Source organism: Barbus barbus (genome assembly GCF_936440315.1).
Source record: "Barbus barbus genome assembly, chromosome: 2".
In the NCBI taxonomy this organism is placed as follows: Eukaryota; Metazoa; Chordata; class Actinopteri; order Cypriniformes; family Cyprinidae; genus Barbus; species Barbus barbus.
In genome coordinates, this window is record NC_136730.1 from 10,184,569 (window position 1) to 10,212,280 (window position 27,712).

Here is a 27,712-nt window from a genome sequence, read left to right on the forward strand (position 1 = left end):
AATGATTTTCTTGAAAATGATGCTCGTTTTCATTAAGCGTCATATTAAAGTTCTGCATTTTGGAAAATCACGGAGAAAGCAATGTATACTGTACAAAATGTTTTTAATAGTTTTCACAAAATACATTTAGAAAGCTTTTAAATAAAGTTAAATTGAAATATCTGCAAGACAGGGTAGGCCTTTCGTTTTCCAAAGCATTGCTCTGACACAAATTCCATTACAAGTGTTTTATGTTTCAGGTACACAACAAAAACGCAGAATTCAAGAGATGTCAACATGTTTTTAAAACCACAAATGGTTGTCGATTATAAATAAAGTACTGCGTGATTAAGCCGCAGCCATATATAGTCGAAGCCAGTGTACTAGAATGTAAAACAACTTTTTTCCTTTACAAAATGTATAGCAACACAAGAGTAACGATAAAAAAGAGAAGATTAAGATTGTTGTGTAATAGATGAAATACAAAGGCTTTGGTCTGTTTTTACAATCAACAATGGTTAAAGTCTGATATGTACTTGTAAACAACTGCCAAACACTTACGTTTTTTTTTTTTAACTCTGTCAAGCATTTTTAATCATAATTATCGGAATTAAATATTTCTAGTCTCACAAAATTATTTGACCGTAGGACACTATAATACAACTATACCTAATAGACAACTTGTACCTGACCTAAAGAAATGTTTTTTTTTTTTTCCCCTTTTTTAACGATGCATGAAAATCTGTATAAAACATTTATAGATTTTTCTCAGGGGTGATAAAAGTGAGAATATATTTATGTTCCGCAATAATTCCAGGAGGAAATTTATAGGGAGAACAAATACTTACAATTGGACAGTAGCAAAATGGATGAATGTTATTTTGATGGTGAAGTCTACCGTATTATAATTTCCCATTGCTCTGACGTCACAATTATAAATGATCAAGCACAAACGGCCTCAGAATCAGTCTACCCGACTCCAAACCCCCATACATAATTATAAAGTACTCAGTAATTTACATAATGGCTGTTGTTCCTTTTGTAGATACCATAATGTTATTAATTGAAGCCGTTGTGTGTTGATTTTTAGCCGGTAACTCTCCCAGAGTGAAAACATCTACGAATAGGCGTTTCGTGTTGGTATGTGTCTGCTTCGCTGCTTTGATATGGGCCTGAATTCTGATCCGTAATCCTGATATTAGAAAACAGTCACTATAAATTGTGCTCCGTCATTTCAAATGGATGCGAGACCAACACATTTTTGCCTGTTGAATTGTCTTTTTGTCTTTACTTGTAAATGCCAATGTACAAATGCGACAAAAAAATGGAGATCATGGATCTAGCAGAGGTTTGTTGTCTTTGTTCCGTTAAGTCTCTCTAGTGTCTGCTTTTCCTCTTAAAGGTAGTGCCGCAAAGTTTCAAGAGTCCACACACTTCCTCGTCCTGGTATTTGTTTGTGGAAATACTGCTGCAGAGGTCCAGGTTCTCTCTTAGTCTCTGTGTGGAAGTCAAAGGGTGAAGTAACTCTTTTCTTTACTGTAATCTTGACCAGTAATGAGACATGTCTGGCTCAGTTCCGGGAACTTGGACAGGGACAGACACTCCAGGGGAGATGAGTCCTATAAATAGAGATTGAATATAGGTCAAAAACATGTTCGTTTGCAAACTTTAAGCTTTGATGTTATGTATGAACCTGGATTGAGAAGTTGGCGTTGTCCGTTAAGTGTTTTATCATATTTTTTATGCTCTTTAACAAACAGGTTTGTGATGTGATGATTAAACAAGTATTGAATTTAAGATTAAATATTGAAAGGGATGGGTTTTTTTAAAGTAAAATTCTTTTTCAACCCTATTAAAGATAAAGGTTCTTTATTGATATTGATGGTTCTACGTAAAACATACAAGATCCAATCTTTCCATTACAAAGAATGGAAAATGTTCTTTAGATTTTTAAAATATTTTAAAATTATGTTTCACTGAAAGGGACTTTGGAGAACCCAAAAATGTTATTTTCTTGCATTTATTTTTAAGAGTGAACTAATAAAAAGGGTTGAGAAAATGGGTGAGAAACAAAGAAACACAATTATAGATGCACAAAACCATGCATTTACAATTAAATAGAATTTTAGGGCAATGCATATAAAATGTGAACAATAAATTGGTAAAAGAGCATATGCATATACACTACCGTTCAAAAGTTTAAGAAGATTTTTTAATCTTTTTAAAAGTCTCTTATGCTCACTAAGGCTACATTTATTTGACAGTAAAAATAGTCATTTTTGACACATTTATATAAATTAAAATAACAGTTTTATATTTTCAAATATTTTAAAATGTAATCTATTCCTGTGACGCAAAGCTGAATTTTCAGCATCATTACTTCAGCATCACATGATCCTTCAGAAATCATTCTAATATGCTGATTTGCTGATCAGAAAACATTTCTTATTATTATTATCAGTGTTGTGCTGCTTAATACTTCTGTGGAAACATTTGTTTTCAGAATTCTTTGAGAAGAAAGCTCAACAGAACAGCATTTATTTGAAATATAAACCTTCTGTAACATTATAAATGTCTTTACTCTCACTTTTGGTCAATTTAATGCATCCTTGCTGTTCATTTCTTTCAAATCAAAAATCTTTCTAACCCCAAACTTCTGAACGGTATTATAAATGTGCCAGCTGATCACACACAATGAACGGATTCTGCCTACCTGTTGAGGCGGTACCAGAAGTTGCCATTGTTTGGCTGTTCATGTGTGCCTGCATATGAGGGGGTGTGTATGTGTCGTAGCTTCGCCCATTCACTGACGGACTGGTGGGCAGCATGCAGGAATAGGAAGATGCCTGGATTGGCTATAAAAAACAAGAATATATGTATATAAATATGTAGCTTTTTAGTATCTATATCACAGAGGAGTTTGAGTTAAATGATGGAATGGGAGACACTTAAGGAAGCATCACACACAGCACATTAATCGAGTTATCAAGGATAAAGGAGGAAACGAGTGTTTGTGACGCTACTCACTTGCATAGGCAGGTTGTTAGCCATTGTGAAGCTGGGCATTGGAGGCAAGCCCGTGTACGTGTTGGTCAGAGCTGTGTCTGATCGGCCTAGCATTGACCCTGTTGTGAAGGACACTGGTAAAGACAAACAAAAAAAAGTAAATATAGCATAGTAAAAAATCTCATCCTTTAGTTATGGAAGATTTAGATTATAATAGTTGGAGTGAAATTAATCTACCAAAATGTAAAGCCTCTGCATACCAAATTTGATGCAACTAAATGATTGTTCTAGTTTGCATACTTTGAATGAATTGTTCTACATCCAACATTTGTTGTATAATAATTGTGTATCCAAAGGATAAATTTTGCGTACACCGAAAATTCTGGAAAAACAGTTTATCATGGTTGATATCAAGTGAAAAATCAACTGATTTTTAAACTAATATTCATATTTTATTTCAACTTTATTTCAATTGCCTTTTTTTTATAGTTTTCATTTTAGATATGTGAATAATTGACACAAGTATTCAACATTTGCAAACAAATTCTTATTATTATTAATATATAATATATTTATATTTTGTATACATACAAAATATTTAATATATGTAACAAAAAATATGATAAATAATTAATATAATAAAATGTATTATATTATAATACATTTTCAGAAGGAAATAAATCTAACAAAAGCTAAAGCACCTGCACACCAAATTTGATGCAACTAAATGGCACAAATAGTTAAAAAAAAAAAACAATTTGCATCAAAGGTATTTTCATTGTTCTTTAATAAAAGTTTAGATAATTTCAATTAATTGTTCTACATCTGACATCTGTTGGGCAATATTTATGTAAAAGAGATTTAAAATCTTATGTATGTTTGCATCAAAAATGTGGACTTTGGTGTGAAGACATTATTGCATGTCTTATATGTTTAGGTTGTGGTATGTCATTTACCAGGAGTGGTGGGTTGTGGGATTGCCTGGTAGACACTTGTGTTGAAACTGCTGCTGATGGGAATGTGACCGGAGGAGTTGCTGGCTTGTCGTCGCTGGTTCCTCAGCTTCTCTTCCCTCCTCCATTTCGCTCTTCTGTTTGAGAACCATACCTGTAACACAGAGAAGATCAGCAGATGTAAACAATAGCAACAGTGAACATGCAGTAGATGCCATGGATTTAAAGTTGCACTAATCTTCTCACCTGTATTCTAGCTTCCGGAAGGTCGATTTTTGCTGCAAGTCTTTCTCTTGCGAAAACATCTGGATAGTGGGTTCTTTCAAACTCTAAAAGCCGATGGGAAAGCGTGTTACTCTGTGTACCTCAGCTGGGTATGGAAGACATTTGTTGTTAATGCTTACATTTGACGCTCACCTTTTTCCAGGGCTTCGATCTGCTCCTGCGTGAACGACGTTCTGTTTCTTTGCAGTTTTCTTTTCAGTTGCAGGCGCATTTGAGTCTCATCTGAATCCTCACCGTTTGAGCTAATGGAGTTAGTGTTCTCACCACCGTTGTCCTGTTGCTGGCAACCATCTGCAAAAAAAAAAGATGAAAGAAATGTAGAATTGTAGATCACACAGACCATATTTTCTTAACCTTGAGTCAATTCACATCATGTTGCATCAGTGTTATTTTAGAACTATTTATATGCTATTATAGTATTTAGTAATAATTCCTTTTAATGTTTTCTTTTTAATTTTAGCTGTTATGTGCTTTACAGTAAGATTTTTACAGTAAGGTCCCATTAGTTGATGCCAGTTAATGCATTGACTAACATTAACTAACAATGAGCAATACATTTGTTATATGATTATTAATATTTGTTATCTTTAGGTAATACAAATAAAGCTGTTCTTGGTTAGTTTAAGGCCATTAAATATTATTAAAATCAAAAGTTGTATCTGTTAATACTATATTAGTAAAGGCTGAAATTAATATGAACTAAGATTAATAAATGTGTTAAGTATTTTTCTTCATTAGTTCATGTTAAATAATATGCAATTCCCTAATGTTAACAAATGGAACCTTATTGTAAAGTGTTACCTGTGATTTTGTCATTTTTATTTTTATTATCATTATTATTAAGATTAATTTTTCTATATAGCTTGATTTTTTCCATTTTAGTTACAGCACTTTAGTTTTAGTACTTCAACTAAAGCATATATATTTCAGTTAGTTGCCAAGGCAATTTCTAAGTAGTTTTGTAAGTTTAAGATTTTTATTTAGCTTCAATTCAATGGCCAAATTTTTTTTTTTTTTTTTAATGTTTGTTTTAGTTGCATGACTGGGTTGCATGAATAATTGACAAAGTATAAAATAAAAAAAACAATAAATAAAATATTTTTTGTTTTGTTATTTTCTAATATGATTTGTCTTTGTTGTGAATATGCCTCTAGATTCAGGGCAGGAATTGTCAGCATCATCTGCATAGTTCTGTAACAAAGTGCCAAAAGAAACACATTGAATCATCCTCAAGCTCCCTTGGATGTTTTCATACGCAGCACATATAATGTATAGGCATTCTTAGTGCTATTCACCGTATGGGTGTCCAGGGACCTATTGAGGTGACCACCAACACTTGAATAGAGAGCTGCTTTTCTCTATGACACAATACCACCAGAAGAATGAGGGGAACCATTAAACTGTGCAGACAGAGATGGGCTGCCAGGCCTTTTTCGTCAGGCACAAATTCTCCCGAGGGCACAATTGGAAAGGAACAACAAAAAGAGAGGCGTGCAGTGCTCAGAATTGTATAACACAAGGATCTAGTCAACAGAGCTTTCAGTTCAGTATGTTAACCTCTACACACCACTGTCATTAATCAAAGAACCCCAGGCCGGGCCTGTTAAACGCCAGTTAGGATTTATACGTTCAACAGGAGATGACCATTGAAAGACCTTTGCTTGCTTTAGGACGGGATAGAGAACTCTCTCCAATCAGAACAAGTCCATTCCGGGCTGTTCCACCTGCAGTGACCAGCTGATTAACATGGAAGCTTGTTTCCGCCAAATAATATAAACATTTAAAAGATAATTGTGACTTTTTTATCTCACAGTTATAACCTCTATCTCCAAATTTGTGAGAGATAAACTCGCAACTGCAAGTTATAAAGTTTGAGAAAAAATGTAAACTCACAATTCTGACATTTTCATACAACCATGCATTTGTATCTCACATTTCTGACTGTATAACACAATTGGAAATTTATATCACACGTTTCTGACTTTATAACTCACAGTTGCGAGTTTGTATCTCGCAGTTCTATCAAAAAAAGTTAGAATTGCGAGATATAAACATAAAAATCAATAGTTAACATACAATGAAAAAAAACAAATTGCTCACCCTCGTCAATCCAAACCAGTCTTATTTTTGTTTCTTATTAATATTTTGAATCAGTCTTTATTTTTAGATTTTCTTTTTTCTTTTTTTTAAGTGTTAGTAATTTTGTTGTTTTGTTTCTTAGTAGGTTTTGTTTGTGTGTGTGTGTGTGTGTATAATATTTTATTTGATTGTATATGTGTGTGTGTTTATAATATTTGATTTTATTCCAGTTAACTTCATTTCAAGTAAAAAAACTGTTTTCAATCGTTTCAGTTTTAGTTAACTATATAAAAACCTGTTATGCTGTTATTTTTTAAATGGATTTTTTAAAAATCTTTTTTTTTTGGTCAAAAGAAAAGTGTCATTAAGCTCCAAAAAAATGTAAATAATTATAAAAGCACAATAACAATTGTCCATACAGTATTACTACACTATATTCAAAGTCTTTTGAACCTGTATATGATAGGTCTTTAAAAGTCTCATTTGGAATGATATAAGGGTGAGCAATTTAACTTTAGGGGTGAATTATCAGTATTTAGTAAATGATCATTTGCATTTTTCTTGTTAAATATTAATGTTCTCAGATAGTGTTTGGGATGCTGTGAACATCCACACGCAGGATTCGGATTCATCAACCTGATTAGAAACGAACTGTTCATCAGCTACATTTTTTTTCATTGTCTCCTCTAACCAAAGGCCTGTACATGTTCTCTCTCTCCCTCAAAAAAAAGCAACCTCTAATGAGCAATTACAGAGAGACAGAGCTGTGCCTGTCACAAATTCTTGCGTGTGACAGAAACATCTTTTGTCCCGGGACACGCAGTGCTTTTCTCTCACTCCCCATGGGGCGCAAATGATGTGGAGGGCAGGGGGAGGGGGCAGGTGGTAGCGCCGAAAACTCTGTTTCTAGTCACGCAGATCCAAGAGCCAGACAGAAGCCATATTGAAATGAGCGATTAATTAGCACTAACTCCTCAATTAATGAGTGGCCTTTTCCTATCTAAGTTTGTCAATGGCATGCTATTCAACACTCTGTATATTAATCTAATGTATCTCCAGATTTATTGACATATAGACCTAATGACTGCAAAAAATAATAATATTTGACATTTTATATACTTTTTCAGAAGAAAAACAAAATATGAATTCATAATAAAACAGTATCACATTACAATAAGGTCCCATGTTAGTAAATGCATTAACAATGAGCAGTACATTTCTTACAGTAAATATTTTATTTTATTTTAATAAGAAAAACAACTGTTTGCTGTTAGTTCATGTCAGCTCAGGTCCATTTAATAGTATTAAAAGATACAACTTTTGATTTTAATAATGTATGAGTAAATGTTGAAATGAACATTAAATAAGATTACTAAGTGCTTTAGAAGTATTTTCATTGTTCATGTTAAATAATGGTTAAATACTGTTAAACGAAACCTTGTTGTAAAGTGTTACTTAAAATACTACTATGCTAAATTAATAATAATGTATACTATATATATTATTATAAACTATATCTACTGTAGATATAGATAGACTTAATATATATATATTATTAAACTATTAGTAGGAATAGTGTAATGCATTATTTTATTTTTTTATTTTTAATTTGTAATAAGTAAAATATACATATTATAATAAATTATTTTGAATATTACCATATCAATGCAGTATAAATATTATAGTCGAATATCAAGGGATAGTAAAAATAATAATTATTGATGTTGTTGTTGTTGTTATTATTAAAACCATTTAGAATATTAATAATCATTCATTTATTATTAATAATCATTTATTTTATTTTATTTTATTTTTTGCTGCAGTTTTGTTGTTGATGTGCCTTTTGTTGTTTATATGTTGTTATTCTGTATGTAATAAAAAATATTTAAATATTTAAAATATTAAAATACAATTAATATATTTTTATGCATTTGCTTTGTTGTTGCTGTTCCTTTTTGTTGTTTACGTGTTATTGTTATTCCCATTTAGATTGCTGACAGTGATGCTCTTATTGCTTTTAGACTGTCTCACCTTGATTTGGTTGTCCTGGCACGGACGTACCAGGGTACCATCCCGGGCGTGTCCCCCACGTGCCGGTCTGTCCGTTGAGCATTCTCAGCTTGTCGTACATGCCATCTGCACCCATCTGTTGCTTTTCGCTAGCCAGGTTGCGTAGGACTCGATTTATCGACGACACCTGAAAGGTATAAAACAAACTGTCAGTCAAGTGATTGTTTCAGCCTTAAAATTGCATTTTATTTCACTATAGCTCTCTCCATGAATGTTATTTGTATTTATAATCCTGCATATGCTTGCAATATGGATGAATGCAAAATTGTATCTATTTATCTAGATTGCAAGCACAAGTTTTTTTATTGACGTGAGAAGTGCACAATGACGTTGATGCAAATGAAGTGTTATTTGCACTTACGCTCGGTATGTTATCGTTGGTGCACACCCCCTCAGACAGCAGCCTGTCCCGAATTTCCCAGGCAAAGATCGAGGGACACTCCCTCTTGTAGTGCGCTATTTTGCTGACCACTTCAGGCGTCGCTACCCTCGGTTTGCTGCCTCCGATGGCTCGTGGTCGGATGGAGCCAGTCTCATAATATCTCCCCAAAATCTTGCTCACACACCCATTGGACACCTGAATGGACAGCAATATACACAATTCACATACATTATTTAAAACTAAATTGAAATAATGTAATGTACTTCAAACGGTTATACGCTTACGTTCTTATTGTCCAGTTGGACTTTTGCATCATCATGGGTCTATGAACACAGAAAATATGCCTTAAAATTGCTAGGATTCGTTTCGGGTCACACTTTGCGTTAGTGTTTGTTTGTTTGTTTGCTGCGCAATACAAATGAATAGCACATGCTTTGAATACATAATCTGTGTATTGTTGTGATCCATTTTATTTAGCTGCACTACTTGATTGTACATGGCCATGATTTTGACTCGTAACTAAGTATTATTATTCCATTAGCACGTATGAAGTTTGTGGATGTACAAGTGGGCTTCACGGTCACCTGCAAAATCCTGGAGATGTCGCAGGGTCGCGCTCCGCTGTGAGCGAGTTCGACGATCTTCTGTCTGGTGGAGTCCGGTAACGGTCTGCCGTTCACAAACACCCCGCCGAGCTGGTTGACGCCACTGTGACCTGTGGCACATGGAGACATAACAAATTGGCTCGTCTTCCCCCACGAAAACATTCCCTCAATAGGTGTCCCATTGTCCACTTCTTGGAGCTTTTCTTTCATCAGCGTTACTGACAAACCGAGTCAGATTAGACTGAAAAAGTGTGTTTTTACATCACAATGTCCATGTTATATAATATAACATGTCAGTGTAATCAATAACAACTAAATAATTGCACATTAAATACATTTTGTTGCTTACACAAATACGTGACACAAATAAGAAAACTTTTTTTAAATGAATAATAAAGAGCCTCTAAATTTAAAATATCTGAAATATACAATGGAAAAAGTAAAAGTGTGCATTTGTTAAGCTATCTGATCTGACCTTTAAAAATTCACTGGTGATTCAGTCATGTGCTATATTTTGTGAGACCAACCAAGGAAAATGTATCATTATTTTTTCAATTAATAATCAACTTTATCTGACCATCATTAATAATCCAAACCAAGTTTTGCATTTGTTAAACCAACAATTTTGAAAGCTGTTACACAAGTCAACATTCGAATGTCATGCACTTGGCTAGAATCAATCGACGCACACAATCGACTGATGAAATGACCTGAGTCTGAAAATCTCCATTCAAGTGAACTGAAATGATCATAATCAAATTGTCCTCAAGAGAACAGCATTCCGCAAGACCGTGCGCCAGTGTTTGGAAACTCTCGTTCACACCAGACTAACAAATCCCTAAAAAATAAACACCCATCGGCATTCAAGTACAACAGCCAGTCGGATGCATACGACAGTGATGCTTTCCATCGTAACAGCAATGTCTAAAATAACTAGATATAAAGCAAAGCAGGACCCGCAAAGCTCAGAAGAATATGAAAAGCGCATACCAGTTCGGTGTATTTTTGATGCGACGTGAAAGTCCAATGAAAAGTCAATTCAAAGCGAGCAAAAAAAAAAACTGAGGCGAATCCCTACGAAAAGCCTCACCGGAGTGTGTGTGTGCTCTAGCTCTCTGCTCCTCTCTCGTCTGACTGCAGGAGCCCGAGCTCCTAAGCAATAAATAAGCTCCAAATATAGAAGAAGAAGAAGAAGAAGAGGGGGGAAAATATGATGAGACTCTCTGACATTTGTCTTTAGAATAAAGCTAGCTGCACGTCAAGTTTGATCTTAATTTCTGGAAATAGGCGGAGGTCGCCTCGGATCATGCATGGAAGGCTCATTGAAAAGATCAGCTGAAGTACTTGTGGCAGGACTGTCACTTTATATGACACTGCTCTGCTTTTGAAAAACGCATCGTCACGACAAATAGTAGCATGATAAAACGACCCTTTCTGTCTGCATTTGGATATCAGACAAAATTGGATTCTGCTCTTGTTGCCTTCAAGGGAGGCTTCGTTTTATTTCTAGCTATAGAGGCAATGCACGGGCACAAGGACAGAGGCGTGCGTGTTCCTAAACATATTAAAACTGGCAAAGCTTCTTTTTTTTTTTATCCGTCGTACTGTTTGTAACAAACCCCACATCTGCTACAGTCCTGCTGTGGGAAATGCACCATTGAAAAGAGCCTCTAAATTTGAAATATCTTCAATTTACAGTGGAAAATGTGCAGTTCTGAGCCTTTAATGTCATGAATAATACCACATCCAACTGGACTAATTTTAATTAACCTGATTTACTTAAGCTATGATTTTGCACAACAAAAACGTGTGGTAATCCATCCAAATCCAGTGGAATAATCCACTGTCGCTCTTCAATAATTCCTGGATTAGTTGGATTTAATAGACTCTTGAACGTAAGAAGGCATGTATGTTTATCAAATGAATCCATTTGATTGATGACACCATCACAGAGAAACATGACCCGGCCTGTCATTTCACAGTTCAAAGGTTAAGTCTTAATAATCATATAATTCCCCATGGTGTAGGACTGTAGATCTGGCCTGGTGGCAGTCATAATGAGACTTGTATTTTATTGTTCCCCTACTAATAGGGAAACATATGTTGTGAATTTCAGACATCAATCCTAAATATCCAGACCAAATTGGAGATTTAAAACAAAAAATGTTGGTGCATGCATTTAAATGTGATATGTATTTTTGCATTACATATATTTTAAACTATCCTGCCACATTCCTCCCTATATCTTTCTATACATACATTTTATTATTCATTATTTGAGTTCTGTTTTATATATTTCCATATGACTGACCAATGTATAATTACATTACATAATCACAAAGAAATAATTCCAGAAGCATTTATCATATGTCAGACCTCTGATCTTACCGCAAGAGACAAATGCATAAACTAAGTGATGCTGTGCCGTTTACAGAATAACATAACTCTCTTTTCTCCCCTCAAGCAAGCACTGAAAATCCTGAAATCAAATCCTGGAATCGTCAAACTATTTCATGTGTCCCGTTTCGTGCATGAGCTGTTTCGGCACTGTCAAGTCCTCCGTGGAAGTTGGCAACTATTTTCTGCATTAATCAAGCCAGAGCTGCATTTATTTGTTACCAACTCAAGCAGAAATAAACATCTCCTCCCCCATCGGCATTTCATTTATTTATGCTTGACATGTATGTAAAATGCAGTTTGCATCCGTATAACTGTTCTTTTAAATATCAACACCAAGTAATAGTGTTGGAATTTTCTCTAGGGAAAATATCATTGGCATTTTAACATTATTCAAACGTTCGCATGTTTTGTCAAATATTTAATTCCCCGTCAGAAATGCAATGCAATTCGAATTTAATCGTAAATGAAAATCAAACAGTCAGCCATTGAATAAAACAACTGAAAACAGTCCGCAATCATTATTAATAGGAAAATACACATGAGTGGCTTAATAAGAATTGCACTTACTGTTTTGCATCATGGACGCCACTCCTGATTCCCACGTGGGTTGGTTATGGTATTCTATTGATGACAAAGAAAATAAATAGGGTTAGTTTTGAAATCCAGATTTTTTTGTCTGTTTGTTTTATTGCAGTTTTGCAGCAATTGCGGCTTTGCATATACGGCCGATGCATCGCATAAAGGAGTCAAATTATATATTTGGTAATAATCCTTTCTAGGGGAATTTCAGCTTTAAAAACTTGCCTGGTAACAGAGTTGACTGTCCGATTAAAACAATTTAGCCCTTCATTTGCGTCTGACTATTTAGATCATTCCTAGGATAGAGCAAAAGAATAATATTAGTGCGAATGACTTGTATTCAGTCCTATTTTAAATGCATATAAAGCCTATTTGATTTATTTTTCATATTTGTGCTTTATAGGCAGCCTTTTGCACCTATCATTTGTTTATTTTTGGCACATAAAATAGAAAACCTCAACCTGCACTATTAAATATAAAAGTATTGAATAGAGAATAGTTTTCGCGTCTCAATTTCTTGGTGGTCTGTAAAAAAAAAAAAAAAAAAAATATATATATATATATATATATATATATATATATATATATATATATATCTATATATGTCTCTCTTTAGATCTTCCCGTCAAAAGTGTACAGTGACACACGCTGTCTACTTCGCATCAGTGGTCTGAAAAGTGAGAACTGGAGGGGGTGAGAGGATCCTAACAAAGCCTGCTGGAGCTCAACAATGCGCCTCTTTTACCTTCTATACCCAAACCCAGCCAGCACAACTCGGCCTCTGCAACTAGCAACACAACCTCCCACCAAACGCACCAATACTTGCCCGAATACAAAGAGCCGAGGGCACCCTGCCCCCCAGACGACCGTCCACACACACACACACACACACACAACATCCACTGTCACTTTCCTGACGGCCATGACCCTGGTGCCCGGCCCCCAATGCGTGTTTCTGTTTGTGCGGTTCGGGGAAATAGAAAAGTAATTTCGCGTTATAAATATCTGGAGGTGTTTGTGTAACGGGTGTGGGTTGTTAGGGGTTGTAAAAGGATGCAACAGCCCAGTAGGGTGCTCAGTTGGAAAAAAAACAATTGCAATAAAGGATCTATTCAGTGACATTGCTAAAAAAAAAGGGGGCCCAGGGAAGGAAAGTCTTTCTGAAATAAAACCGGTGCGTTTCCATTCGCTCTCTTCCCAAGACTGAAGAACTAATGCCTGATAAAAATCTTCATTTAGTGGCCTAGCATGTAAAACTAAAAGTTTTATCAACTTTAACTTATCAGTATTTAAATAACTGTAATAAGCATTCTTTTACACTTAAAATAAGTGTTATAAAGTTGTTGTTTTTTCCTGCAACATTTTGTTGATTTGTCCAAATTTTATTTACATTAATCTCTTACATTAACTCTTACATTTTCTTAATTTACCACGAAATAGAAACATTTTACTACTTACATATGCAGTTTTACTCTTTTGCATAATTTTCTCATTCTAAATGAATTTATTTTAAAAATGCATCATTTTAAAATACATGTGTATTTAAATGCATAATGTCGAGAGGTCGCCTGTTATTCATGAAACAAGTCATTAGTACAAATGTGCCTTTATCAATGTTGATACTGTCGTGTAAAAAATAAACAAATAAAATGAATATAATTGGACTCATTTAAAAAAAAAAGTTGCGTGAAATAGAAACAACCCGCAAGTAAATTCAAAACGCATTTAAAACCTAATGTGCCAATTAAATATCTTAATCACAGTAAAATGTTAATTGTTTTGCGCTCTTTTAATACGCACTAGCTGTACGCGCATTGAGACTGCGTGTTCCCGTTAATGATTTATCTAACGTCGTATACAGGCTCTTGTTGTTGTTTATGAGGTTAACTAGGATCTCATCTGCATTTCTTTCGTTTGTGTAATCCTTAACTACAATTGCTTTAATTAAACATGCTTATTCAGGAAACAGTGTTCTCCATAAACATCATTCACATGCAGACATGCATCTGGATGTGTACAAAAGCGCAGTGGGAAGTTTTGAAGGATCTGACATTAACATGCCCTAATCATCTTATACTGCCATCGACGGGGAAATCTTTTGTTATTTGGAGCTACATTTATTTAGTCAATGTTTATGAGGACTTGTGCGTCCTATGCCATAGAAAAACTAAGAACATATAGTAGAATAAGCAGGCCTGGTGAATATATGCTGGGTGCTATAAACGAGTCCGCTATTATGGTTAGGTTAAAGAATTTTAAGTCAATAAAATGTTGTGTTTTACTAAATAATTGTATTTAGTTCATTTCATTCAGGCAATATATTGATGTTTATTTTTAGGCTACATATTTAACATAGAAGTTAAAAGCTTTAGGCTTGACAGTGCATTTGTCCAATAGCACTGAACTATATTATCTGGACTATTTTTAAAAATAGTAAACTCTACATATTAATATGCTATTCTTAAAATGCAAGGAATAATAAACAAGCAGGTCCTCGTGAGATTCAGGCAAATCTTTAAGAAGGCACTCGGCTGATGAATCAAACTGGCACCTTTCCTCAACGGGTCATTGCGTTCCCGTGCTCCGCAAAAAAACACTGCTCGGGCCTAATGTGACTTCTAACACTTTCCTCTCATAGATACACATTTAATATCCACAAACAGCAGTGGTTTCTCTCTAAAAGGTCTAAAAGGTAGTTAGTTAGCCTATTTAATTTTTGAGTTAGCATATAAACTATTAATAAGGCGAGCACGTTTTTATTTTATTACTCGGCAACACCACTAATAGTAATCCTAATATCAATAATAAATCATAATAATGTGGTGGATCACTTCAATAAAATTCTGTGCACACTAACAACTAACTTTTAGTTTTAACACGCGCACTCACCTTTTTGAGGCATTCTGCTCCACCGCCTGAGCTCTTCCGAGCAAACTGGTGAAACTGGGAAATAAACAATTGGTCTCCAATAGTAATTTCTTCTCAGAATATAGGTTTTCCCAGCGTTCCTCTATCTACAAGGAAATTCCCTGCGAAGGAGACACAGATTGACAGTGAGAGGAGATGTCAGGACTGCTCAGGGACTGAGAGTGTGTGTGTGCTCGCATGTGAAGTGAGTGAGTAAGAGAGAGAGAGAGAGAAAGTGAAGGCGCACGCTGTGGGAGAGAGAGAGAGAGACAGAGTTCAACACACCTATGCTGATTGGTGATAGTAGTCTGTCTGTTCCCGCTTGCAGCGCTTTACCGGCCCATTAGAGAAGCACTGACCCTCTGCCATCACAAAACAGAAAACAGGCCACTTTTGAACCAACTAATCAGTCGGCGCATGCAAATGCTGAGCGCCCCCTCTCAAACTCACTCAATATAGCTGTATGCAATGGTGCTGGATTGCTTCAGTCTGTTTCTGTGAGATGCACTGCTTAAATCTCACCACTGGGCTTGAGCTCACTCAAACTTTAGTGTTTTATAGTGTTAATACTCTTTTATCTTATGTGTTTTCTCATTAGGCCTACAATTTGCCTTCAAAAGTGTGAATATAACTCAGGTCACGTTTTACAGTACGCTAGTGTAGCCATTTCCATAAAAGCAGCTATTGAATAATGCAAATTCTATCTGAATTATATTTTTAAAAACTTTATTGCTGTTATTGTTACTACACTTTGTAAAAATAAAGATTTTTCGAAGTTATAAAAAATAAAAGACTGAATACTAGAGTAGGTTTTATTTTTTCTAAATTTTAGCGTTTAATTCAATGCGTTACTTGGCCTACTTGCCGTTTCTTTGTAATTGTTTGTGACGTTTCTGCCACTTTTTTATTACTTTATTGATTTAACATGTAATGTGTCAAATAGACACTATTATAAAAATGTTACAGCAATTCTCCCACGAGAATCTGCGTTTTTACTGAATATTCCTGAGTGATTGTTTGCTGCTTGAGGCTTCTTGGTCCTGAGAGATCTGGACCTCATGACACTGATACAAGAAAGCAACCTGTTGACAGCTGTGAATTCAAAAGGAGAAACTGTTTGCTCTGTGCATTAAGTGCACTTGCAAATGGTCCCTGGTGCAACTGGCTAAAACAAACGCAAACACTCTCCACGTGCTTTTGTTGACACTCACGCGCTTTTGCACCGTGTCTGCGCTTGGAGGTTAGCTCCGTGTCCACGTGGCCGGATTTTTCCCCCCTAATTTCACCGATCACTAATTTTATTTGTTCATAGGACTAGTAAACCTCTACCTCTGTGTAGTAGCAGGCTACTTTCTGTTTAAAACAGTGGTGGTGTGTGATTTTTAAAGCGCAAATAAAATAAAATCACGAGGAAGTGACGGGTCCCTGAGGTTAATTAGCTCAAGCAGGATAGTGCATATTACGCTTTGATTTTTGCTAATGTATCAGCTTTTGTTGATAAGCCACCACGTTGAAGTCTATCTACAAAAAATTCTGTAACTCTGTGCAAATTGATGTCAATTAGGTGCATTAATGTAATATGGTATGCTCTTCTTTGCCCCTGATTGTTCAATAATCGCTTTAAAATATTCATTTTTGAATGTACTGTTATTGTATAGTATTCTAAAGTTGCAAAGACACTGCACTGCATACTAACCCAGTTTTATTGTTCCAAATGGTCGGCAGAAAGAATGCCCTAAGCTTTGTAATTGTGCCCTGGCTGTTGATTCCTCCTTTAGATAACTTGTAAATCCTCTCCGTGTTAATGAGGTGTATTTAGGATGTGGTCTAATTCGGGGGGCATCACCCTGCAGGCCACACAACCCCAGCACATCACACGGACCCTGAAGATAGCAATTTTACGCGCAAAGCAATTAGCCCAATTGGGATTAGTAACTGCTAATACCAAGTCTTGAAAAGTAATCCCTAATCTCGTAGCTGTTTCGCTCTTGTCAAAGTGGTCACTGTGTCTTCTGGAAACGTTTTAGAAAAGGAGAAAGAGGGGAGGGAATGGGCCTGATGTCATACTTCAGGAGAACACGAACAAAAGAGTGAATCAATAAAAAGAAAATTATAGTTTGCTTACCACCAATTTCCATTTTTTTACTTCATTTTTTTCATGTAATACTTATTTAAATGATTTAATTTTTGATAATAATTTGTTTAACTATAAAAAGACTTGTTTAACATTAAATTATAATAGAAAACACCCAACATAGCATCATTATTTTTATTATTATTATTACTTTTAAGAATGTTTAAACAAATTAGTACGGATAACATTTCTACATTTCTTCTTTCACTTAATCACATTAATTTGTGAAAGCAAAAGTCAAAGCAAAACAATTTCTTTAGAGCGGAATATATTTTTAATTAATAAAAATATAAAAAAAAAAAAAAATGTAATTTGTGTACTGTAGCCGTCTGGACCTGCAATAATGAATTGACGTAGTCTAGTTCATTACATTTAATGGAAATATCCATCCCAAATGCAGATTTCTGTCTAAATTCGACAGATAGGTAATTAATTAAATATCTTATGGCTACTTGTTGTGGGATAAGAGAGGACAAATATTAAGATGGAAAATTACTAGAGCTAAACAAACATTATAGTCCTGTCCAAATCCGTCAATCTAAATATTTTGCGAATACATGAATGTATATCATTTGTATCTTTTAGTTGGTTTGTGAAATATTATCATCTTGGTTTGCTTTTCAAATAAGACATTCATAGTGAAATCGCAATCGCAACTTTTAGACGCAAACAAACGTATTTTCCTCCTTTTTTTTTGTCTTTGCATGCAGTATTTGATTTTAACTTACCGGGATATTTCTGATTTCTGATCAATATCCTGCTTTTTCAAGCCCTTGCGATTGAATGAATTAAAACGATCTCATGAGTCCAGATTGTGTGTCACGTTTGAATCCCGTTCGGAGCGGAAATGTCAGTGAGAACGAAAAAAACGGTGTAACCCTCACTCACTGTAAACTTTCTCTTAATATCAGCCTCAGCTCGGCACCGATTGGTCAGATGACGCGCAACATCACGCTGGAAAATAGTTCTCATACAGCCATGCATGCAACACATCACGGGGAACTCCATGCGCTCGCATTAGCCTCGATTTTCAAGACCTGGCATAATTATTGCCCTACATTTCCTGTGAAGAATTAGGAGTGTTATGCTTCTGTTTTAACTGAAGTGTTCCCTAAATAAAACACAGGCTACTTCTGGGTTTTCTTTGAAAACAAATGTGAAGCGATTGTAATTTTTTACATATAAAATACTAAATATAAAAATATATAATAAATAGTAATATATTTTAACGTAACCTAAAATAATATAATATGATAATGCACAATATGAATAAAATATATTTCAAATGCACTAACCATCTTATTGATGTAAAAAAGAAAGAAAATTTTGTATTCTGTTTTGCTGATTGAGATCTTTTTTTTCTGTATGCACAACAAGGCTTATTGAAAATAATTAGCTTTGATATACTACAATATTTTCAGAAATACATGTTTTGACCATTTTTTTTTTATTAATTGTTTAATAACAATTTAAACGTTATTAAAAAATAACGTATGCGTTATTTTTCCAGTGTCTCTTTTTGATCCCAGGTTGCTATCCTTCTGTTAAGCAAATATTGGCCAAGGCGTCACGGAGATCTTATTTACCCTACTCATTCAGGTGGAAAATCAAATGGTTAACCGGTAAAACAGCACGTTTAGTGAAAGTGTTTGTTTCCACATAGCTGGTTGTGTGAGGTTTTCTTTAGTGTCCATCACTCCTGCTCTTTACGACCGTTTCTGGACTATTTGTCCTGAATGGAGAGCTGTTGCGCATTTAACTATATTTATGCAGTTAAAAGACAGAAGCTCAGCGCCCGTTAAAATATTGAGTAAAGGTGAATAAACGTTGTATTTACTTCATATGACGTGTCTACAGATGTCACCGTCCATAGTGCATTTCGGCTGTGTGTCTCTCAGGAAATGAATAGGTTGTGTTGGTTCTTTAGGACGTATGGAGCAGGTATGAGGCGCACGAGCATCATTCAGACCTTTGTTTGACGTAACCACAATTAAGGACCAGAGAAACCGTGCAACGCTGCAGGGTTCTCCAGGTGATCGTTGGAAACCGCACGGCTTATCATGCAGTCAATAAAAGAAGACGCTGCGCAGCGGCCGGGCCAGGTGCCTCAGACGCCCCGCTCTCAAGAACCCGACCAGGCGTGAAGGAAAATCTGTCCAGCCGGCCTCGCAGCATCCTCTCTCTCTCTCTACACACACACACACACACACACACATATTAATCTTATAGCAACAATAAGTTTTTATAAGGTAGTTTTATAGTTTCAATAATCAGCTTGAAATGTGCAGACAAGATGTTTGTGATTATATTTACTTTAACATTCAATATTTTTTCTTTACATAATTTTTTATTATATTTTTCCTATGTAGAATACCCAATAGACATGGTTTATTTTTCTTGCATTACTGACAAATGTGAGTGTAAATGGGTCCAAGATAAAAATACATTTTTTAAAAAAATCTAGTTTGCGACATTTGTGCCTATAGTTCTTGGAAACGTTCTTACTGTTTTCCAAAAAAAAAAAAAATGACACTGAAAATTGCTAATCATGTAAAAAGTAATACTTCATAATTATTTCAATAAAGTTAAGCGTATTTTATAACGAGTTCTGAATTTCTGAATCACTAAGTTTCACGCTTGTATTAAAATATTAGTAGGCTATGGATTTCATTCTGCTTTTTCAGGTCTCAACCAAAACGCTTTTCAGTGCCTTTTGGAATAACTTCTCTAATGACCGACCTTAACTCGCAACTATCCACGCAGAAGAAGCACGTGAGCATGTCCTGGATCTTCTGTTTACTGCTGCTTTAGCTTGGAGACAGTAAAACAGGGTTTATCGATATCAGGCTGTTTTGGGTTATGCGTTTTTTTTCTCTTGGGTCTTCTTGAAAACAAAAGTGCGTTAACAATTCCCCATAAGCTCTCATACAATTTCTCACTTTTCTGCACCCACAATGAGATTTTACTTAAAGAGATTAAGATTGTATTTAATTGCTATATGAGTAGCCTATATAGGGGGTCTCTTCAAATCTCTACCTTCAGGTCCTTGTCGTCCCAGTTTTCTCTAGGATGCTGATGGCTTACGTGTATTTCGGTTTTTCAGCAATATGTGTGAATCTCTCCCCCTCTTTAATTTAAGCAGTCCACCCCGCGGCCCCGGACAGAGACATTAGCAGAATTCCCTCAGGCTGATCGCAATCAATTTGTTCGGCGCAGGCAACAAAGCCCTGGATGTTAGAAACTCACTTTACTTCAATGTGACAAGCCCGAGTACGACCCACAATCTGAAAGCACAGCCAAACTAAAGATTTAGCGGCAAGCCCAAAGCTCATAACAATCATCTATATGCCATGCATGCAAACTAATGATAAGCATGCAATAGCCTAGTTAGCCTATTTTTAATTGACAGATTTATTGTACAATTGTATTTGGAGGCGTTTACATATCTATAAATGTAATTATTTTAAAATGTCAAACTATTTGGCATCTGCAACCTGGTCCAATCGTTTTTTTCTGGTTCCAAGATCATTCCTATAGTGGATGTATAAAGTCAGATTATACACACAGGTGTCATAGCTGGTGGACTAATATGGACAGAAAACGTTTTTTCTCATAATTTAGACAGCGTCTTCCATTCTTAAAAATTAAACGCCAATTGATGGAATGCATTTGTTTGTTGCATTTCAAAAGCGCGCGCAGAATTGACCCCTGAAATTCTGCCCACTGTAGATGAAATGATTGACACCTGCCAGTGATTGGTCGTGATGCGCGGTGCTGGCAGCAATAACACGGTAAATGGAGAGCGGAGACTCAGTGTCCGTGGCAAACTGTGAGCCGACAGGGCGAAATGGGAGCTAACGAGGCTGTGAGATGCTCTGACAGCACAAAGAAAAAGCTCGTCACTCCCCACGATTTAATAACGTTTAGTGGAAACGTATTGCTCAGTTCAACATATACACCGAACTAATTATGAGGGGTCAATTTCTGCCTTAAGGCCTGAGGTAAAAAAACCTAGGAAATAATATCACATCTGTCTGTCTGTCTGTCTGTCTATCTATCTGTCTGTCTGTCTGTCTGTCTGTCTGTCTGTCTGTCTATCTATCTGTCTGTCTGTCTGTCTATCTGTCTGTCTGTCTATATGTCTGTCTGTCTATCTATCTATCTATCTATCTATCTATCTATCTATCTATCTATCTATCTATCTATCTATCTATCTGTCTATCTGTCTGTCTGTCTGTCTGTCTGTCTGTCTGTCTGTCTGTCTGTCTGTCTGTCTGTCTGTCTGACTCTGGTTGCTGTGACAATGAGCTGGTCAAAGTCATTCATGAATTGCATCTATTTTTACCCCCCTGCCCACATTTAGAGCTGATATGCTTTTACGCTGAGTGGTGCTTAACAAATGATGTTACCATGCCAGATTAGAGTTAAACAAAAGAACACTTAACTGTGCAGTGTTGACCTAAGGGATAGATGGAAATATGTATGTGGCTAATCAAGTGTTTGGAAATGAACAAGAACACAATAAGGCATGTTTGTTATATGAGGGAAAATGAATACGCGTGGTTTGGCTTCAAAAATATCCACACAAATGTACAGATGTCAAAAAAAAAAACATTTGAAGCAGTTCTCAATATTAGAATGGTTAAAAATTTGCCTCAAAAATGGTATCATTATCTTAAGTGTGAAAATCACTAAATGTACTTTCGGCGTCAAAATTGCTGAAATTGAATGGAAATACTTGGTAAATGTGGGAAAACCCTCTTAGGATCACTCTCAGTTGTAAACGTGATTCATAATGACATTAAAGCGACTGTATGTAGCTGTATGTATTTAAGGAAGTAAAGCTTCACTGTCGTAAATATACCATTGTCGTAATTGCAGTGGATCGGTATACGTGCACTGCTGCCGTAAAGCAATCGGACCTTTATCGCGGAATTTCATACCCGCTCACCGAACAGACATTTGGCAGGAGTGTTGGAAAGAAACAGAAGATATTTACAATATTAAAAGTCAACCAAAGAATAATTTTGAACCTTTTAATTAAAAGAAAAACGTGTATACAGTTGCTTAATTCTTTTTCCACCTCTAAAATACAAAGAGCTGTATGTAGGCTATCTCATAAGTAACTTTATTGTAAAACAGTATAAGTCTTTGATAAGTTCCCCTTGAGACATCTAACTAAATGTGTGTTTCTTTGTTTACTGTTGCGTTCATATGTTTTTAGCACACATATCACTCCCAGCTGTGTTTATATTTGTGGTCTAATGCTCTGTAGTCTTACTTGACACAAAACTGAGACGTGAATGGCAAAGGCGAGCTGTAGAGTGCTTCATGAGGGACTCTAAATAATAAACTATTAATGAAACGTGGCAGTGTAAAGGCCTCACAAGAGCATGCACATTTATAACGTGTCACGTGCCCAAACAGGGTCATTAAGGCGCGCGACACTGCATACTCTTGCTTGGGGCAAAAGCATGGGCAGAACTAAGAACTAAGCACCTAGCGTGAGGAACTCAACGCAAATCCAAGCGATAGGTTTAAATGGATCCCGTGTTGCTAACCCTTTCCGTGTTCGACAACTCACACTAAATCAGGCAATAACCACAGCAAACCATCTGGAAAATAGACTCGGGAGAAACCCCACTCATCCCATCTTACAACTGCCTGACACATTCTATCATGCGGTGTGTATTTTTAAGATAATCAAACTGATTGCTGGGTGCGAATTCCATCCTTGAATAGGCCTACGAGTGATATAAAGGGGGAACAAATATGCCTCTTTTGCCTTTGTGTTTCTCATGAATGTGAAGCATCAATGAATCATGATACAGAATATGTAGATTCGGAAATGCTTTTCTACTTAAATATGATGTGGTGTTGTTTTGGCCTCAATTTGCAGACCGGGGCAGATCCAGACCTGTCAAGTCTGTTCAGAAAACTGTCTCATTGCGAGAATCTCATTTCTGTGAAAATGTTCACTGCTTCTACTGCAGTAAATGGGTCTGGATATCAGCATTTGTAAGGCAATGCCACTTGTATTTTCTAGTTCAACATTTAGCTTTGACTGTATTGGGATAAAACATTTAAAAAATGTTTACTATATGAAAAAAAAAAAAAAAAAATTTTTTTTTTTGCTAATATTTACTTATATTAGCAATGATGTATTATGTAACAAAAAGTATCCAAAAGCATTTTAACATTAATAAAAATGTTGAGCACCAAATCAGTTTATTAGAATGATTTCTGTAGGATCATGTGACCCTGAAGACTGGAGTAATGATGCTGAAAATTCAGCTTTGCATCCACATGAATAAATTACATGTAAAAGAATATTAAATAATATATAACAGTTCATTTCAATTGTAAGAATATATCACAATATTGCAGTTTTACTTTATTTTTTATCAAATAAATGCAACCTCGGTAAGTAGAAAAGTCTTTCAACATTAAAACAATGACTCCAAACTTTTAAATGGTGGTATGGCATTCATATATTAAGAATGTTATATTTTGAGACACTTGATGACGCGTTTTGGGGTTTTTTTCACCACTGTTTTTTAAGACAATAATTATTCCCACTCTGCTTTCGAAGATGCATTTAATGCAGGCTCACAAATCTGATCACCTGATCAACCCGATCAGCTAACCTTATATTGAAACTCACTAGGACAACAGTGCAATGCAGGCGATGAAGTCCTTCTTGACCTGTCATTGTACCATCTGGTCTTTGCATGAATCACTGTTGTAATTAAAGGCCACAGAGCATAAAAGGCCAATAATGGAGAATTACACTCCCTCAACCCCAAGCAGATGCACTGGGTTCTGTCCGCAGATAGAAAGTCGGGAGGTTTAGGGGGGCATATCTAAAGTTTGTAGTGGGTTAATCCCCCAGTCTTGAGAACCTGAGCACATTTGCCGTATCAAGCGGAAGTCTGGGGTGTACGGTGTCTGTCATGACTGTCCTAATAGTTCTCTGACATCTATTGATTCAGGGACAGCTGCAAGGCTCCGTCACAGAAGCCAGCGGCAGTCACAATACATTAGCTTGATGGCATAACTCAACCTCGACAGGTCCATACACTGACCCAAATAATGGTACTTGTGCTTCTTAATGTCTTAACTAAACAGAAAGTGAAATGTCAAGTGCACTTTTTGATTTTGTAGACTTCTACAGTCCTATGAATATTTCTCTTAAACCGGTATTTTAGTTTTTAATTAGTCAAAATATAAACGAAATGCCACTGTAACTCCTTATAAAACACAAGCAGGTGCGCAAGAATAAATAAAAGCAAATAATCTAGCGAAAATAGATGAATCCCACACACTGCTATAGCATGCAAATCTCATCATCAACATTTCGGTCATGCAACCTTTATCATGCAAAGTTTTCAAACAGAAAGTCAAAAAACTCAATGAGAACAGCATTACAATTATTAATAGCCAATGATGTAGCAGAACAAAAAAGTATGGTTTATGATCTGTTTATCTTTTACTGGAAGTATGCTTGTATTTTGGCTAATTGTGCTTGATTGTTGATCCATTGTTGTTACTTCTTTTGTCTTGGTACATCATCATTGGCTATTATTGATTGTAATGATGTTCTCATTGGCTGCTTTGTATTTTGTGTGCTTGTTTCTTGTTTGAAAACAATACCTGATGAAGGTCACATTACTGGGATGTACTAAAATAAGATTTTCAAGCTATAGTAGTGTGGGATACATATATTTTTGTAAGGTTTTTAATTACTCTAAATTCAATTGACGTAAATGTAATGCACATAAATGCATTAATGATGACATTAAGTATCTCTGTCAAAAGAATCTCCTCCACCCTCCATTTGAACTGCAGTATCTGTTCTCTGTTATGGCTCGATTAATAATTGTGCAATATTTGAATGTTTGATTATTTCAATTTTACTGCTCAGGCGTGAATTCCACCTTTTTTCCCACAGGTCAGTTAGATGAAACAACATTATTCACAACATTATGTTTCTGTATTTGTGGCCCTGTAAGGTGTGACAGGACAGTTTAAGTATGAAATCTGCATTTTTTAAATATAACAGATATAATGTAAAACATAGGCCTATTTGAAAGGCAGCAAGTATGAAAGCCTAACAGAGAGTTAACTTGTGGTCCAATAGCAATTCTCTTGTTTGATTTGTTGTTGTTGGATGATTAATCTCTCAGGACTCTTAGGATGACTAAAGCACAATGTGGGTGTAAAGTTGCCCTGAAGCAGTGAGCTGACAGTGACTTTTTTCAGCTTAGTGAGGCTTCATTAGGCTGTATGTGAAGAGGAGATAAAATGTTTTCAGTTTCGTATAAGCTTTTTATTTTGCCTTATGTTTTGCATTGTGAAAGTAATAAACATCCTTACAGATTTACATTATAGCTAAAATAAAAACTTTCAGATGGCATGCAATTCAAATTTCAGATGGTTATGGGTAAAGTATGTGTACAGATCAAATATAAAATGAAAAAAAAAGTACAATACACATATACAACACTCATAAAACATACAAACCAAACCTGAAGGTCTTTTGAGTTTTGTGAGTTTTGTGCAGTGAGGAATCTGAGCCCTTTGGTCTTGTTGGTGCTGTGTAAGTGCGCCCTCTGGTGGTTTCTGGATCAAATCTTTTTAAATTTTGTGGTTCAGCTGATTTTAGGTAAATAAACAGCAGTAGTAGTACATCTGGACATCTGTTTTATGGACAGCTGATAGAAAAAGGAGTTAAAAAGGACAGCGTGTTAATAAACTGTGCCTAGTTTTCTTTTGAATTTAATACGATTATGTAATTTTTACATACTGTGCAACATAAAAACACTTCTAATAGCATATACTGCATATAATCCACACAGAAACGTCAGGTGCAACTCATGTTTTTATAATGCCAGCTGAGTGTATCCATTATAGCTGCGTGTTTTCTAAATAATGTACAAGCATGTTAGTGATTTTATTTCTGACATGCTTGCACATCATTTATGAAACAAACTTTTCATGCACTGGGCCAGGTCAAAGGTCACTTAGGTACTACAGACAGTGCTGCATGCAGTGTGTGGTTATCACATCATTACTTTGTAATTCTGCAATGACATTATGCTTGAATTATTGATAGACTTACAAGAACACATACGTATGTATAGTGTGTACTTACAGCGCAGTTTATCTGGTGATGCACTGTAGTTCAGGAAATACTGTATATAACTTATACACTTGCAACCAAGTATCGAAGCGATATAAAGATGGATATTTAGACAAAAAAAAAAAAAAAATTGGTGTACAATCATTTTTCACTCAGAAATTGCTAGTAAATTTCACAACTAATTACTAAAAACAGAAAGTAACATTGAAATGCTCCAGTGGTCTTTATTTTATTCACAGCTTCAAAAAAAGAAATAGATATCTAAAAATAGATAGATAGATAGATAGATAGATAGATAGATAGATAGATAGATAGATAGATAGATAGATAGATAGATAGATAGATAGATAGATAGATAGATAGATAGATAGATAGATAGATAGATAGATAGATAGATACGATTAGAGAAAAGGATGGGTTGATTTCCAGTAGCAGAAGGAAATGTCAGCGCCACTGGAGAGCTTTATCTTCATTTTCTCCTCCAGTGAGCGCATTACCAAATGCACATGCAGTTATGCACATGCAGGATGTGAGTGTATCATACACGTTAGGGTTACTATAATTGAGCTCGAGTTGGTGCTGATTCTATATTTCTCTATTCAAATCCATCATACTTCTTTTTGTGGGTTTTCTTACCATACATCTGTAATTAATTTAGCTGCACTTCACCTCATTCAGGGCAGATATATTCAATTTATGTGTCTCTGTACTTTTAAAGTGTGATTGATTTATGTATGCAATTAGCTTTTTTATTTAATTTTTTTTTGTAATTTACCTTTGCTGGCCTCATAAATGATCACTGAGACTAAATTACTGGACTACTTCACTGATATCCAGGATATATGTGGCATGTTTACATCCTGTTGAAACATTTAAGAAACTGACATTGACTCAGCAGTCACTGACTCAAAGTGCCCATCTAAAGTGAAAATCACTTTCACAATTTAACAAGAGATTAAACCTTAGGTCTCTTATTTCTGTAGTCTGGCGTTAACGCTACTATAGAATAGAAAGTCAAGTCAAGAGTGATAACTTCATCTTGCTCTTCATGCCTCTGTTTTTTTACATATGCATTAACAACATATCTTTACTTTCTGAAGAACACTAACAGCTTGGAGATGATTTTTTTAAACTTCAGTTCAAAAGTTTGAAATCTCTCTGAAGTGTTTCTGTTTTTTTTTAAATAAGCAG

At 35.4% G+C, this 27,712-nt stretch overlaps 1 protein-coding gene across 13 annotated transcripts; it reads right to left on the minus strand.

Annotated features, from left to right (window-relative positions):
• Window positions 1-87: 87 nt before the first annotated feature.
• LOC306878166 (paired box protein Pax-6-like) lies at window positions 88-18,259 on the minus strand. Of its 13 annotated transcripts, none has more exons than XM_079430341.1 (14): window positions 18,108-18,259; window positions 15,228-15,367; window positions 12,564-12,634; window positions 12,327-12,380; window positions 9,339-9,469; window positions 9,039-9,077; window positions 8,734-8,949; window positions 8,334-8,499; window positions 4,356-4,514; window positions 4,185-4,267; window positions 3,942-4,092; window positions 3,007-3,119; window positions 2,693-2,834; window positions 88-1,598 (listed from the first exon to the last, which is right to left on the minus strand). In XM_079430341.1, the coding sequence occupies exons 4-14, from the start codon at window positions 12,337-12,339 to the stop codon at window positions 1,513-1,515; spliced, it is 1,299 nt and encodes a 432-aa protein (XP_079286467.1). In that variant the 5' UTR covers window positions 12,340-12,380; window positions 12,564-12,634; window positions 15,228-15,367; window positions 18,108-18,259; the 3' UTR covers window positions 88-1,512. The 13 variants fall into 13 exon arrangements, with proteins under 13 accessions (XP_079286467.1, XP_079286463.1, XP_079286459.1 ...); XM_079430337.1 differs by lacking the exon at window positions 12,564-12,634 and adding an exon at window positions 15,531-15,607; XM_079430333.1 differs by lacking the exon at window positions 9,039-9,077 and adding an exon at window positions 15,531-15,607 and having other exon boundaries at window positions 18,108-18,254.
• Between the last annotated feature and the right edge of the window lie 9,453 nt (window positions 18,260-27,712).

Bases quoted from the DNA above. Each gene is read 5' to 3' on its own strand.
- LOC306878166 (XM_079430332.1), bottom strand. The intron at 4,093-4,184 runs GTGAGAAGATTA...TCTGTGTTACAG, and splicing joins TTCCGGAAGCTAGAATACAG to GTATGGTTCTCAAACAGAAG. The intron at 3,120-3,941 runs GTAAATGACATA...TGTCTTTACCAG, and splicing joins CCCACAACCCACCACTCCTG to TGTCCTTCACAACAGGGTCA.